The sequence below is a fragment of the Canis lupus genome, chromosome 12, assembly GCF_048164855.1.
Source record: "Canis lupus baileyi chromosome 12, mCanLup2.hap1, whole genome shotgun sequence".
NCBI classification, from domain to species: domain Eukaryota; kingdom Metazoa; phylum Chordata; class Mammalia; order Carnivora; family Canidae; genus Canis; species Canis lupus.
Window position 1 is genome coordinate 11449866 of NC_132849.1, and position 14986 is coordinate 11464851.

General features: G+C 40.4%; 1 protein-coding gene across 6 annotated transcripts in view; it reads right to left on the reverse strand.

The window, feature by feature from the left end:
* SLC22A15 (solute carrier family 22 member 15) overlaps window positions 1–14986 on the reverse strand; it is an 81315-nt gene that overhangs the window by 13542 nt on the left and 52787 nt on the right. For all 6 annotated transcript variants that reach the window (XR_012004163.1, XM_072769649.1, XM_072769647.1 and 3 more), the window contains 2 exons: window positions 9975–10115; window positions 7687–7772 (listed from right to left, as the gene is read on the reverse strand). Coding sequence is in view for 5 of the 6 variants with exons in the window: in XM_072769649.1 (XP_072625750.1) it covers window positions 7687–7772; window positions 9975–10115 (227 nt within the window). In the remaining variant the exon portion in view is untranslated. The remainder of the gene's footprint in view (window positions 1–7686; window positions 7773–9974; window positions 10116–14986) is intronic.

The following is a 14986-nucleotide window of genomic DNA, read 5'->3' on the forward strand; positions in this document are numbered from 1 at the left end:
TCGTTTCCTCATTTAACTGACTTGTCATCTTTGCTAAAAATCAATTGACTGTGTGCAATTTTATGTATGTTACAATTGGATAAAACATTTTTAATAAGTGATCAAAATCTCAGGCCAAAAAATAAAATAAACCAAAAAAATAAAAATAAAATAAAAAATACCAAACCAAACCAAACAAACAAACAAAAAAACAAACTGACCGTATGCATGGGTTTATTTCATACTAAATTCTATTATCTATACAGCCATTCCTATCTGCAATATAATATACTGATTAACTTTGTAATAAGTTTTAAAATCAGGTAGGATAAATCCTCCGACTTTCTTTTTCTTGGTAAAAGTTATTTTGGTTATTCTAGATCCTTTACATGCCCATAAAAAATTTTGTTATTAACTTGTCAATCTTTTTCTCCACAAAAAGTCTGTTGGAAATTGTATTGAGATTGTGCTGAAGATAGACTGATTCGGGGAGAACTGATGCCTTAAACAAGATCTTCTGACCCTGAGCATGGTAATTTCTCTATGTAATAATAATACTTATTATTAATTAATTATTAATCACCACCAATTCATTTATTTAGTATTTTCTTTGACTTTCTCTCATCAATGTTTTGTATTTCATAGTTCTCTACAGGTCTCAAATATATTTTGTAAAATTTACCCCTAAATATATTTCATTTTTATTTATTATAAATGGTATTTTCTTTCAGTTTTGTTTGTTGCTAATACATAGAAATAAAAGTGTTCACATGTATTAATTTTAGTAGATTTTTTTGTATATTCCCTAGGATTTTCTATGGGGACAACCATGTAGTCTTGTGAATAAAAACAGTTTTACTTCTCCATTCCAACCTGGATCCCTTTAATTTCTTTCTATTGCCTTGTCATATTCACTAGTAATTTCAGTACAATGTCCACAGAAGTGGTAAGAATGGACATCCTTGCCTTTGTCCTGATCTTAGGGAGCAAGTATTTACTTTTTCACCATCAAATGTGATGTTAGCTGTAGGCTTTCCCTTGATGCCCTTTATCAATTACTTCAGTTTCTTATGGTTTTTATAATGAATGGATATTGAATTCTGACAAGTGCTTTTTCTACTTGTATTGACAGGATATGATTTTTTTTCTTTTGGCTTTTTAAAATGGTGAATAACACCAATTAGCCTTTGAATGTCAAACTAACCCTGCATTGGTAGCATATACCCTGCTTGGTCATGACATACTACCCTTTTTTGTGCACTGTTGAATTCAATTTGTTAATATTTAGTTCAGGATTTTTGCATCTATACTGATCTACAGTTTTCTTGTAAAGTCTTTCTTTGGTTTTAGCATCACGATAATTGCTGACCTCACAAATTAAGTTGGAAGAGTATTCCTTCCTTTTCTATTTTCTGGGAGAATATATAGAATTGGTGTTATTTCTTCCTTTAAGTGTTTCACAGGATTCACTGGTGAAGCCATCTGGGCTTGGAATTCTCTTGTAAGAATGTTTTTACCTACAAATTCAATTTCTTGAATAGATAGAGGGGTATTTAGGTTAATTGTGTTTTTGAGTATACATTGGTAGCTTGTATCTTTCAAGGAAGTGATCCATTTTTGCCCAATTTGAATTACTGGCATAAAAGTGTTCACAATATTCCCTTATAAATGGTGACAGATACTATAGGTTCCCCTCTTTCATTCCCGATATTGGCAATGTGCATCTTCTCTCTTTTTCCTCTATTCATGTGGCTAGAAGTTTACAGATCTTATGGATTTCAACAACCAACTTTTGGTTTCATTGATTTTTTTTCTCCTAGTGTTTTCCTGTTTTTACTTCATTGATTTTTGCTTATTATTTGCTTCCTCGTCCTTGTTTTGTGCTTAATTTGTCATTTTTTTTAAGTTTGTCTATTTTTTTTAAGAAAGAAGCTTACATCATTAATTTGAAGACAACTTTATTCAGACATTTTCAATTAAATTTTTCTCTAAGCACCGCTTTACTGCATCCCACAAACTTCCATATGCTAAACTTTAATTATTGTTCAATTAAAATTTTCTAATTTCCTTTGTGATTTCCTTTCTTCTTTGACTTGTGGGTTTTTAGAAGAGTGGTTTTTAAAATCCAGATATATGAGGATTTCCCTGATACCTTTCAGTTACTGATGGCTAGCTTAATTCCATTCTCATCAAATAACTATTTTTGGAATATTTCAATTCTCTTCAATTTATTGAAACTTATTTTATGGCCCAAACACTTGGTAAATGTTCCATGTGTCCTTCAGATGGAATGCACATTCTGCTGTGTTAGGGTAGAGGGTTTGACAAATGGCAGTTAGGTCAAGTTCAAGTCTTCATATCTGTAGTTTTGCTGTCTGATTTTTCTATCAATAGTTGAAGGGTACTGAAATATTGAACTGTAATTTCGGATTTGTCTATTTTTTCAATTCTATCCAATTTTGCTTCATGTATTTTGTAGACGCCTGCACAGTCAGGACTGTTTACATATCCTTGATGAACAAACTTTCTTGTTATGTGTTTATAGCTTTCATCAAATGTCAAAAATATCTGACCATCTTTTCTACAAGTAATTTTTTCTTGACTATCTCCTTCTTTGACTCCAATTACAAATATGTTAGGCTTGGTATTGTCCTACAACTCATTGATGCTTTTTTTGTTAACTTTTCATCCAATTATATTTTCCTGCTTCATTTTGCATACTTTCTTTTGTTCTGTCTTTTCACTGATCTTTTCTTCTCTAGGTAATCTCATTCACTGCATTTTTTTTTCATATAATGTATGCTTCATCTCTAGATGTCACACGATGTCTTTTTTATATCCTCTACTTCTCCGTTCAGGATGATCATACTTTCTTCTATCTTCTTAAACATGTGGAACATATTGATAATAGCTGTTTTAAAGTTCTTGTCTCCTCATTTGATCTGGGTCATTTCTGGCTTTGTTTCTATTGATATGTCTCCTGGTTGCTGGTGGTATTTTCCTGCCTGGTAATGTTGGTTGGATGCCATACAATGTGGATGTTATATTGTTAGGTGCTGGATTTTGTTGTATTCCTTTAAATACTGTTGCTCTTTGTTCTGGGATGCAGTTAAGTTATTTGGAATCACTTCATCCTTCTCAGACTTTTAAAGTACTTTGAGGGCAAGCATAGAACAGCCTTTAGTGTAGGGCTATGTTGACTCAGGAGGTCTCTACCTAGCACAGCATATCTGGCTGAAAAGAAACTAGGCATGGCCTTGGGTTCCAAGAACTGCTCTGAATGCTGCTTACTGGTGGTCCTCTGTGACCTCAGTAGCTTCCTCAAACTCATACAGAGATCAGTAAGCAGCCAAAGACTCGGAGGCCCCTTCTGCAGATATCTGGAGTTCTTCCTCTGTGTATCTTATTCCTTTTCAGTATTTTTTCCAGCCAATTCTTGAAAATTTGGCCTCCTCAAGTTTTAATACTGTCTTTTCAATATAGTAAAGCACTGAGATTTGCTGGGCTCCCAGTCTTTGTACAGTGGCTCAGAGATGCTAGGCTATGTAACTCTTAGGGAGCACTTTATTTCCTTCCTATTAGGGATCACTGTCTGTCCTGTGTAGCCTCTTGTCCAGTGTCTGACAGTGCTTCTTATAGTTTGTCTGGGTTTACAGTTGTCTAACACAGGAGGAAAGCTGGTCTCCATTAAGATTGTGGTCTGAAGTTCAAGTCCCCATAGCATTTTGTTGTCAATTCTCATATGGTACCTTCTGACTTTTATTGTTGTTGTTGTTGTTCTCTAATCAGTCATTTTCCCTAACAGACTATAAGCCTCTTGAGTCAAGGGTTTAGGTCTTGTTTATGAATAGCATCCTGTATATGGCAAGCACTAGAGAAGTCAAGTGAATAAAAAATGGACAGAGGTTGATAAAAGAAATGAGATATAAAGGAGCTCAGAGTAGAGTCTGAGGGTACTCTTTCACCTGTGAAACTCGTTTATCTGGTTGTGTGCTATGACTCCCTAGTACTTGGTCTCTGGCAGGACCACAACTGCCAGGACCTTGCCAACAAGAGCTCAGTGTCACTCTGACAATCTGGGTTCTTGAACCCTGGCCCATTCCCATCAGACCTGCCTACTGAAGAGTGAAGAACCAGCTCTAATTAGTTGGTATTAATTCTCTAAGACAAGAGCTTCACCATGTGCAATGAATACTCTAGTTATAAAACTCTAAGTGGGCAAAACAGCATTCCCTCAAACAGCACTGATTTTAGAGTCAGAAAGACCTGAAATCTGAATCCTGGGTGTGCTGCTTATTTGCTGTGCAAACTCAGACAAGTTACTTGACCCAACTGAACTTTAGTTGCTGTATGAAATGGGGACATTACATATTATCTTCTATATATGAAGAGAACCCAGTATATAGTTAACCTTTATAAATGACAGTACTGTAGGTTTAATTAGGGTCTTTTGAGCAAGGACAGAAATCAGGTAAAATGAATAATGAGAAATCTGTAGAAAAATATTAGTGGCCACCTGGTAAACTATCCCCAGGGAGAACATTTACTTGGAGGCCAACCAATGTGCAAATATGCACTGGGCAGGCTACTTTGCCTAATAACTATAAACCACAAGTTAAGGAATGCCAAATCATCTGTTTTCTAGCTTACTGGCTGTTTCTTCTAGGGGTGTACCTGTCTATATGTCTGTCTGCGCCTCTGACACAGAGAACCACAATCATACATAGGTACCAAAACAAAAGTCGGCCAGCACTGGGACATCTACATTGTCAGAAAGAAGACAGTGAATGTGTTTAGTGGGAAAAAGTAAGGGAAAATGGACATAAAAAGCAGTGAGAAGATGTGTGGTCTCCAAGCTCACACAAGATGCTAACAGAGGTTTTCAAACTATTAGATCTCTCTCTTAATATATATTTATCAGAACTTCTATAAGAAGTAGCTTAAGGTTCAGAACTTTGAAAAAAACAGATTTAAAACTGAGCCATCGAAATGCTCTAAGGAGTAAGTGTGAAAGGTTCAAAGAAAGTTTAAAGAACAAATTGTTTCAGCTCAATGAAGAAAAGATTCAGGAATACTTAAGAACACTCCCAGCAAATATAGAAAGGATTATGCAAGAAAAGGGACCGGCCATCTTTTCTCCATCTCTGGTGGTGAATTAAAAGGAAAGGAAATGGGCTCAGTTGTGGTGGAAGAGGCCCGTTCTAATGGCTATTAAAAATAGAATTTTCTAAGGGACACAGTGAGGTTTCTTTTCCTAGAAATCTTCAAAAATAGACCGGATGTCTACTTTTCTAGATATAACAGAGGTACCAAGTTGCTGAGACATACTCCTGGAGTACGAAAGATATCCTGCTAGCTGTTCCTTATTCCCTGTCCACCCAGGGGCACAGCCAAACAAAGGGCTTGAGCTTCTCTCTCTTAAAACAGACTTGAAGTGAGCAGAGAGTGAGGACGGGTCTGGATGGAGACCACACATCTCACATATCCTTTCACTTTGGGCTTTTGTAGAAAGGGCCATGTGCACAGTGTTGGGCTGGGGGGTCATTTCCCTGAAGTGCATAGCTATGTGGCAGGAAGAAAGACATTAACTGGGCAGGCTGGCAGAGGTGTGACAGGTTACAGGGGTGCTTATGGCAACAAGGAAAAATGTTTCTTTACAGGCAACAAAGAGAACACAGGACTATTACAGATAGAAAGCAACTGGAGCACCTGGGTGGCTCAGTGGTTGAGTGTCTGCCTTCCGCTCAGGGTGTGATCCCAGAATCCCAGGATCGAGTCCCACATCGGGCTCCCTGCATGGAGCCTGATCATCCCTCTGCCTCTCTTGCTGCCTCTGTGTCTCTCATGGAAAGAAAGAAAAGAAAGAAAAGAACAGAAAAAGAAAAGAAAAGAAAAGAAAAGAGAAAAGAAAAGAAAAGAAAAGAAAAGAAAAGAAAAGAAAAGAAAAGAAAGAAACTGAGTTTCCAAGTTGCCTAGGAAAAACAGTATCTGAATCTCAACCTATGACTCTAAGCCTGCTACAGCCTCTCTCGCTGCCTCTCTCTGTGTCTCTCATGAATAAATAAATCAGAAAGAAAGAAAGAAAGAAAGAAAGAGAGAGAGAGAGAGAGAGAGAGAAAGAAAGAAAGAAAGAAAGAAAGAAAGAAAGAAAGAAAGAAAGAAAGAAAGAAAGAAAGAAACTGAATTTCCAAGTTGCCTAGGAAAAACAAAATCTGAATCTCAACCTATGACTCTAAGCCTGCTACAGCCTATCCCAGACAAACAGAACTGGGTGCTTGGTTCTATAAACCCACAGGAAGGTGAGAGCTGAGGACTCTCCCTTTTCTGGCACTAGCAGAGGTGACGATTTCCTTGGAGAATAAGAACTAGGCAAACTTACTGAATTTTCTAGTTTCTGTGATTCCATGAAAATCACTATAAGGTTGATCTAAATATGAGTCACATCCACAGTAGGGAGCAAACTGTCCCCTGGACTCAAGGCATAGAACTTGAGATGGCAACCAGCAGCACAGCAAGTGTTCTGGAGGGTTACAGAACTAGAATATGTGGCCTTGGGGGTCTTCAGTGAGACACTGCTACAACTGAATCTCAAGGAGAAGCAATGATCAAAGGAGTGTTTCATATGTGATATGTTGTGTCAGGAAGTAAATTCTTGTGTTTCTAGCAGCTGTCAAACTTTACATAAACTGCCTCACGATTCGCACTGAAGTAAAAGCTCCAAGATGGAGGCCTATTAAGATCCCAAAGCCCCCACAGGAGGGATTTTGTTGTACCATATGCCCCAGCTGCAGTGTGTTATAATCCATTCTTTATTGCCAGAAATCAGTCTTTGACACAATAGCTAGCTTCCTTAGGTGTGCCAGAGCAAAGAAAAAAAAAAAAAAAAGATTGAGAACCATCACTGTCTATATAATTTCTATAGAGGGGCAGAAATCAAGTTAGATGAGGATGCACAGCAAAGCTACAAATATATAAAAACACCAGATTTCCTAAAGATGTTTTGTTCATACTTTATATAATACTGAGAAAATGTCAGTTGTCACCAACAGTGAATATCACTTTTTTTTTTTTTTTTTAGATTTTATTTATTTATTCATGAGAGACACAGAGAGAGGCAGAGACACAGGCAGAGAGGCAAGCCCCCCAGGGGAGCCTGATATGGGACTTGATCCTGGAACTCCAGGATCACGCCCTGAGCTGAAGGCAGATGCTCAACCACTGAGCCACCCAGGAGTCCCTATCACTCTTATTATGCTGTTACCATCAGGGTGCCCTGGGAATATGGATGGATATGCCGAGGGTGCCAAGGCTGCCTTTGAGAATCAGCGGCTCTGACCTCTGATCTGTGATTGGCTGGGATGGGGAGTGCAATTTGTAGCCCTGGATGGAGTTTCTCTCTCTGCAGAGCTAAATGGTCCTCCCCATCATCAAATAAACAACTCTAACATCACCGGTACCGCAGCCCAGACACCCCAGATGGTAGCTTAATCGCCTGAAAGAATTAATAGTGCACCTCTAAGCACATTATTCACCCAGAGAATAGTTTAGGCAATGGGAAGAATCTGGCCCATTATACCCCACACAATCACTAAATAATATGCAATCACAGAAATGAAGCATGGCATATGGTAATCTCTCTACTATATTGAGATTCATTGTAATAAAAGTGCTGTTCAAAACCCTTCTGTAGAATTCTGAAAGGCATACCTTTCTTTTCTGGAAGAAACATTACAATAAGACAAGCCAGTCCTCCTAGGCACAGAAATGCTGCTAATGTGCGCTTCCGACCAAACCTAAACAATAGAAAGAAATGACACATTTCTCTCGAGGATCTTATAAGTTCATCTGCTTCATCTCCTGAACCTTCTTTCTGAAATGTCCCCGGTTTCATTATATATGTTCATCGTTGCTTAAGGAATGGGTGGCAAATGTGACTGACCGGGACATAAAATACGTAACCATCACAAAACAAGGGAAAACCAGCTGGATGGCAGAATGGAATGGCGTGTGCAGGAAAAGAACAGAGAATCATTCTATCTCTGTGAGGTTCACTGTGTTTCAGGCAGTGCTGATGCCTTCCACTGAGTATCTTACTTAATCCTCACTATGAACCTGTATGGCATGTGCTCTGCTCTACATCTCCCGGAGGATGCAAATGAACCATGGAGAGCGCAATCTTCCAGCTTACTTCCTCTCCTCATTACATGAATCTTTTAGCAGTTCATTTTTTGAATTTTAGTTAAAAATCAATGAATTAACATACGGTGTATGAATAGTTTCAGAGGCAGAGCTCAGTGTTCATCACTTGTATTCAACACCCAGTGCTCATTACATCAAGTGCCCCCTTAATGCCCATGACGCAGTTACCCCAACCCCCGAACCATCTCCCCTCCAGCAACCCTCAGTTCGTTTCTATAGTTAAAAGCCTCTTATGGTTTGCCTCCCTGTTTCCCTCTTATTTTTTCCTTCCCTTCCCCTGTGTTCCTCTGCTGTGTTTCTTAAACTTCCCATATGAGTGAAATCATAGGGTATTTGTCTTTCTCTGACACTTCATTCAGCACAATACCCTCTAGTTCCATCCACGTCATTGCAAATTTTAAACACTGTAAAACAAAGTTCTCTCTCTTAAAAATACAAACTGAAAGACATTTCTTGCTAGTATGTCAGAATTAAGTGATGTGTGTTGCACACTTTATTAAGGGAAATAATTTTCAAAGAAGAGCTGGAGGCTTGGGGGAAAGGGACTGGCATTAACAAGCCTCCCCTCCCTAAGGGCCTATGACGTGGTAGGTCCCTTGGAGGAACTCTGGTAGTGCTTGTGACCTTTGTAACAACTCTGCCAGGGAATTTTATAAGTCCTAGTTTAAGGATAAGTACATGGAAGCTAACTTGTCAAAGCCATCCCCTGGCACAGCCATAAAACTACAGCTGGGAAACGGGACAGCATGTGAGCCTCCAGTTCGTGGCACCTCATTTAACATCAGTACTGAACGCCTTTCAACGGACAGGCACCATGCTAGGCAGGCAGTAGGGATACAAAGCCATACAGGCTACTCCCTGGGATGGCATCCTTCTAAAACCTTATGTGGTCATCAGAGGCATGCACAGAAGCTGTGACAACACAAATGAGGGATGTCTGGCACCCTAGAGGTGATGCAGACAGATTTCTGAATGTGCAGCCGGACTTGGCTCTTGGACTGCAATGACAGCAAGTTCAGTCACTAATAGAGGGGTCAGCGGAGATGACCGGGACCGCTCCCAGAGAAAAGCCTTCAGCTGAACAGAATCCCAACCTGCCCTTCAAAACGCACTGAGCCCGCTATCCACGACAATAGCACTGTGCATCACGCAAAAGGAACACTGTTTGGGTTAAAATGAGGATTTCTGGAAAATGAGAAATGGCACAATCCAGCTGGTTCACCCTGAGTGGGATGCTCAGTTGCCCTGGTCAGGGGCTCAGTAACAGAAGTGACCTAAGGAAACTGAGAAAGGTGCTCTATAAAAGAGCTTTTAAAAAGCATTGCTAAACTGCCTGCTGACAAGTAGCAAAAGCAGGATGCATTCCTCCCCTCAACAAAGTCGAGTGGGCCTTAAGAGGTTAAGAAAAGTCTTGTCAGGTCCTCCAGTTCTATGCCTTATGTAAGGACTTCTAGATGATAGGGGCTGGGTCCATGGAGTTCTATCTCCAGAGAGTCAATAACCTTATCTGTTGGGGCTCTCAGATTACACACAGACTATGCAAAACCTTCCAGTGGTAGTGTATTTCCATATTGGATTGATATCCTGCAGAAAAACTCATAAACACAAAACCCAAGAAATACCACACTAAAAAATGAATTCCAACTGCATTTGGTCTGAAAAGCATTCTAATCACCATGAAGCACTTAGCAGATACTGCCTATGGACAAAGACAACAGAACTTAAGTACTTATGGATTTAAGGGCATGTATATGTGCGTACCCTATGTGCTGCATTTCATATTCATCTATACTCACCATTTTTGATTAATCAAGTAGATGCAGATAGGGTAAGAGGGAATCTCTATGAGGCCGGACAAGGCCAGGTTGGCATAAATATTTCCGCCTAGATCGCCTGCGCTGAGAGTGAGGCCATAGTACACCAAGCTGCACACAAACCTGCAGTTGGGGATAAGAGACAAGAAAGCCAACAGAAAAAGCATATGAGAATCTGCCAGAGAAGATTCAATCACTAGCTCAGTATAATGTCATCTGTCTAAAGCAATAAGCTTGACGTTCCCAGTGACCTTCCTATCGCAACCTACATTTATACTAGGAAAAAAAATACAAATGAAAGGGGCCGTTGAGCTACAGCTAGATGCTTTTTGGCCGGCTCCCAAAAGGGCAAAGACATTGTCTGTCCTTTCATCAGGCATATCTGCATTTAATAGAAGACAATGACTATTCTCGCTTTATTTAATCCGGCAGTTTATGGAACACTTGCCACAGGCGACTGCTGTGATATTGTCAAAATGACTCGAGAAAAGAGCTCCCAAGGGGAAAGCCAACAGAGGATGGTGTTGAGAATGAGTGCTGAGAAGCGACTGGATGGCCAGTGGGTCACCTGCAGGCCAGAAATGACTGGCCCTCCAACCCTTGACCAGGTTCTCAACTCGCCCAGCATTTGCCAGGTGTCTATGCTGCCAACATCCAGATGGGAAAGAGAAGACCAGGAGCCCAGCAGGGGCTGGATCCTCCAGGAGGAGCAGCTGAGGAAGGACCCTTTGAGAAGCCATCAGTCTATTTCTGCATGCTCTTGCTGCAACACTTGGGGAGAGCCTGCTAGGCAGCAGGCACTGTGCCAGGTACTGATCCTACCTCCCATGGGCCAGGAACTGAGGAGCCCGGGAGCTCATAAGCCCAACAAAGAGCCATCCTGAAGCTCCAAGCTGGGGCTTTCTCTGACAAAGAAACAAACAAACGTCTGTGCCTAGGAAATGGAATTATTGAAAATAAAATGAAACAGAACAGAATGAACAAAAGCAAAACCCTAAAACTAGGCTTTACTAGTCTATGAACACATTTTGTAAACCATACATTTCTACCAAATGTACTGCAGGCTTTGAAAATCCATCAGTTTTTATGTTTTTGCAATTCAGCTTGACAGGTGTTTATTACAGGGAAGTTCCTGTTTGGTTCCCTTAGGTTTCCTTAGAAAACATCCGATGAGCTATGGCTATAAGGAGATCAAACAGAAGACGGAAAGCTTTCTTTCCATATCTGCCAAAACAGCAAAGTGGGTCATGTGTCCAGGGCTATTAAGAAGGGGCTGCAGGGAACAGGAGAGAGACAGGAGGAGGCGAAAGGGCCGGAGATGGACTGCTTAGTGGGTCATCCCTCCCTGGCAAATGAGCCAGTGGCAGCACCTACTTCCTGCTACAGCTCACTGGGTGGAGCTGTCACTCGTGTACTAAGGATGATGAGCAGTGTCGGAGCCAGGCCATCATGTGTGAGGATGCAAGGTGACACTGGGCTGTCTGTGTTCCCTGTCCCTAGCAGCTTGTCTGCAAGCAGTAAGGTAAACAAATTTAAACCCATGCAGCTTTCTAAACTATTTTAAAAATCCTTTCTACCTGCAGTAAACACCCTCTTCTGCCATGTGTTGTGTGTATCAGTGTGTGACTACTCTGCACTGAACACAGAAATCCTGGGGCTCCTAGGTAGCTCAGTTGGTTAAGCATCCAACTCTTGATTTTGGCTCAGGTCACGATCTCAGGGTTGTGAGACCAAGCTCGCATCCTGGGATTCCCCCCTCCCCCTCTTTGCCCCTCTACCCCTCTCTCTGCTTGCTCTCATGCTCCTTCTCTCTCAAAAACAAAATAAAACCCAAATAAATAAAATATATATATATATATATATATATATATATATATATATCCCAGTGAAGTAATTCCAACCATGGAAACACACATACATATTTAAACACAGTTTGAATAGTAGCAAGTCAGACACAAATAAACTAAGCCAGTTCAGGACATGAGAGGCATGCAGAACCTGCCAGTGGTGGGAGAGCATGGGAAAGGAGGGACTATGGTCCCAAGGCAGGGACTCTGCTCACGAGGTTCCTTAATGGCAAGTGGGTCATTGGGATGCATAATTACAGCTATTAAAATCATTTCAATCCTTTTTATGGGCTTCAATAAAAATTTAGAATGCTTGCAAAATATTTAACAGTATATTTAGGGCATCAAAGAACTATTTAAAAAAAAGTACTAGTGTGGGAAATAACCAAAGGAACAGATGTGAAACACAGAGGTATCATTTTACTCCCTGGTAAGGGCCTTCTTCGATGACAGATCCACAGAAAAGACTTGAGTTTTATGGCATCTTCAAAAACAACAGCAGTTATGTGCAATGACACTGTCTCTATTATGGCATATTTTAGCATTTGGAGCCCAGGGGGAAGAGGTTTATTTGAGAAGAACTCCTTTGGCTGTGTAAAATATAAAATAAACAGGGACATTCTCCCTGGCTCCCAGTCTACTTTGTTTGTTCGTCTGTTTTTTATCCCCTGAAGGCCAGAATCCAAAACTTAGTATGCCTCAAAAAAACCCAAAAACTTTAAAAACAAGAAGTAAATTATCCTCAAGAAGTAGGCAGAGAGTTTGCCTGTCTATATGACATGCAAATGTGGAATTTTTTATAGAGCCCAAAGCACCTGAACATATTTCCTAAGTGTCTGCGATAGGCAGATCCTCAAATGATCAGCTCCTGTGCCAGATTGTCAGGTTTGCTTTTAAAAGTTCCCTTAATCTCCATGTCTCCAAGCTTATGTCCTCTGTTCCACATTTATTCTGCATCTGTGATATTCCAGCACTGTTCTGGGTCTGTGGGGAAGGCAGCAGTTGGTGTGGCCCTGGCCCCTAACCATACAGGTGGCAGCCAGTGCTTGGCTGCATAGAAAAAGAGAACCATGATATAGAAAAATATATTCACAGCATCTTCCTCTCAATCTGCTGTTCTTTACAGCTTTCTATCTAAGATCACTTTCATAGATTATGCTCCTTAATTCCCACATGAAAAAGGTTGGTTTCCACGCTGCCTTCATGGCAAATGCATACCAACCAGCACAACAGTCCTTCAAGCCATTAAGTATGATGTTCACACCCTAACAATGGACCCGAATTATGGCACCCGAGCAGAATGTACTGGCATAACTAGGAGATGCTGTGGGTGAGGTTCTAGACTACCACAATACAGTGAGTAGATGTATAAAGCAAGTCAGATGAATTGTGTGGCTTCCCAGTGCATATGAAAGTTATGTTTACACTATATTCTAGTCTATTAAATGTGCAAAAGCATTATTATCTAAAAAAAACAAGGTAGATACCTTAATTTAAAATATCTTATTGCTACAAAATGCTAACCACCATCTGAGCTTCTGAGGCAGTCATAATCTTTTTGCTGGGTGAGGGTCTTGCCTCCATGCTGATGGCTGCTGATTGAGCAGGGGGCTGGTTGCTGAAGGCTGGGGTGGCTGGAGCAATTTCTTCAACTAAGACAACAGTGAAGGTTGTCACATCGATTGATCTTTTCCTTTCATGAATGATTTCTCTGTAGCATGTGATGCTGTTTGATAGCATTCTATCCACAGTAGGACGTCTTTCAGAATTGTAGTCAATCTTCTCAAACCCTGCCGCTGCTGTATCAACAAAGTTTATGTAATATTCTAACTCCTCTGTTGCCATTTCAACAGTCTTCATAGCATCTTCACCAGGAGTACATTCCATCTCAAGAAACCACTTTCTGTGCTCATCTGTAAGAAAGTGACTTCCTCCATTCAAGTTTGATCATGAGATTGCAGCGATTCAGTCCCATCTTCAGGCTCTAATTCTATCTAGTTCACTTGCTGTTTCCACCACACCTACAGTTACTGCCTATACCGAAGTCTCAAACCCCTCAAAGTCATCCATGAAAGTTGGAAATCAACTTCTTCCAAACTCCTGTTAATGTTGATATTATGACCCTTTCCTAGGAATCATGAATATTCTATTTTTTTAAAGATTTTAGTCATCCATTCATGAAACACACACACACACACACACCACACACACACACAGAGAGAGAGAGAGAGAGAGAGAGAGGCAGAGACACAGGCAGAGGGAGAAGCAGGCTCCATGCAGGGAGCCTGACATGGGACTCGATCCCGGGTCTCCAGGACCATGCCCTGGGCCGAAGGCAGGTGCTAAAGCGCTGAGCCACTCAGGCTGCCTGGAATCATGAATATTTTTAATGTCATCTAGATGTATCCTTTCCGGAAGGTTCCCAATTGACTTCGCCCAGATCCATCACAGGAATCACTATCTATGGCACCAATGTCCTTATGAAATGCAGGTCTTAAATAATAAGGTTTAAAAGTTGAAATGGCTCCTTGATACATGCACTGCAGAACAGATGTTGTGTTGGCAGGCATGAAAACAATATTAATTTCATTGTACATCTCCATCAGAGCTCTTGGGCACCCAGGTGTATTGTCAGTGAGCAGTAATATTTTGAAAGATCTTTTTTTTTTCTTTTTTCTGAGCAGTAGGTCTCAATAATGGGCTTAAAATATTTAGTAAACCATGTTGTAAACAAATGTGCTGTCATCCAGGCTTTGTTGTTCCCTTTAGAGAGCATGGGAAGAGTAGATTTAGTGTAGTCTTAAGGTAGCTAGGATTTTCCAAATGGTCAATGAGCACTGGTTTCAATTTAAAGTCACCAGCTGCACTGGCCCCTATCAGGTGTCAAACTGTCTGGGCACTGACTTCTCCTCTCCAGCTATAAAAGTCTTACACGGCATCTTCTTCCAAATGAAGGCTGTGTCATCTACATGGAAATTTGTTTTTTAGTGTAGCCTTCTTTGTGAATTATCTTAGCTAGATCTTCTGGATAACTTGCAGCTTCTTTGTTAGCACTTGCTGCTTCACCTTGTGCTTTTATATTATGGAGATGGCTTCTTTCCTTAAACTTCACGAGCTAACCTCTGTTAGCTTCTGACTTTTCTTTTG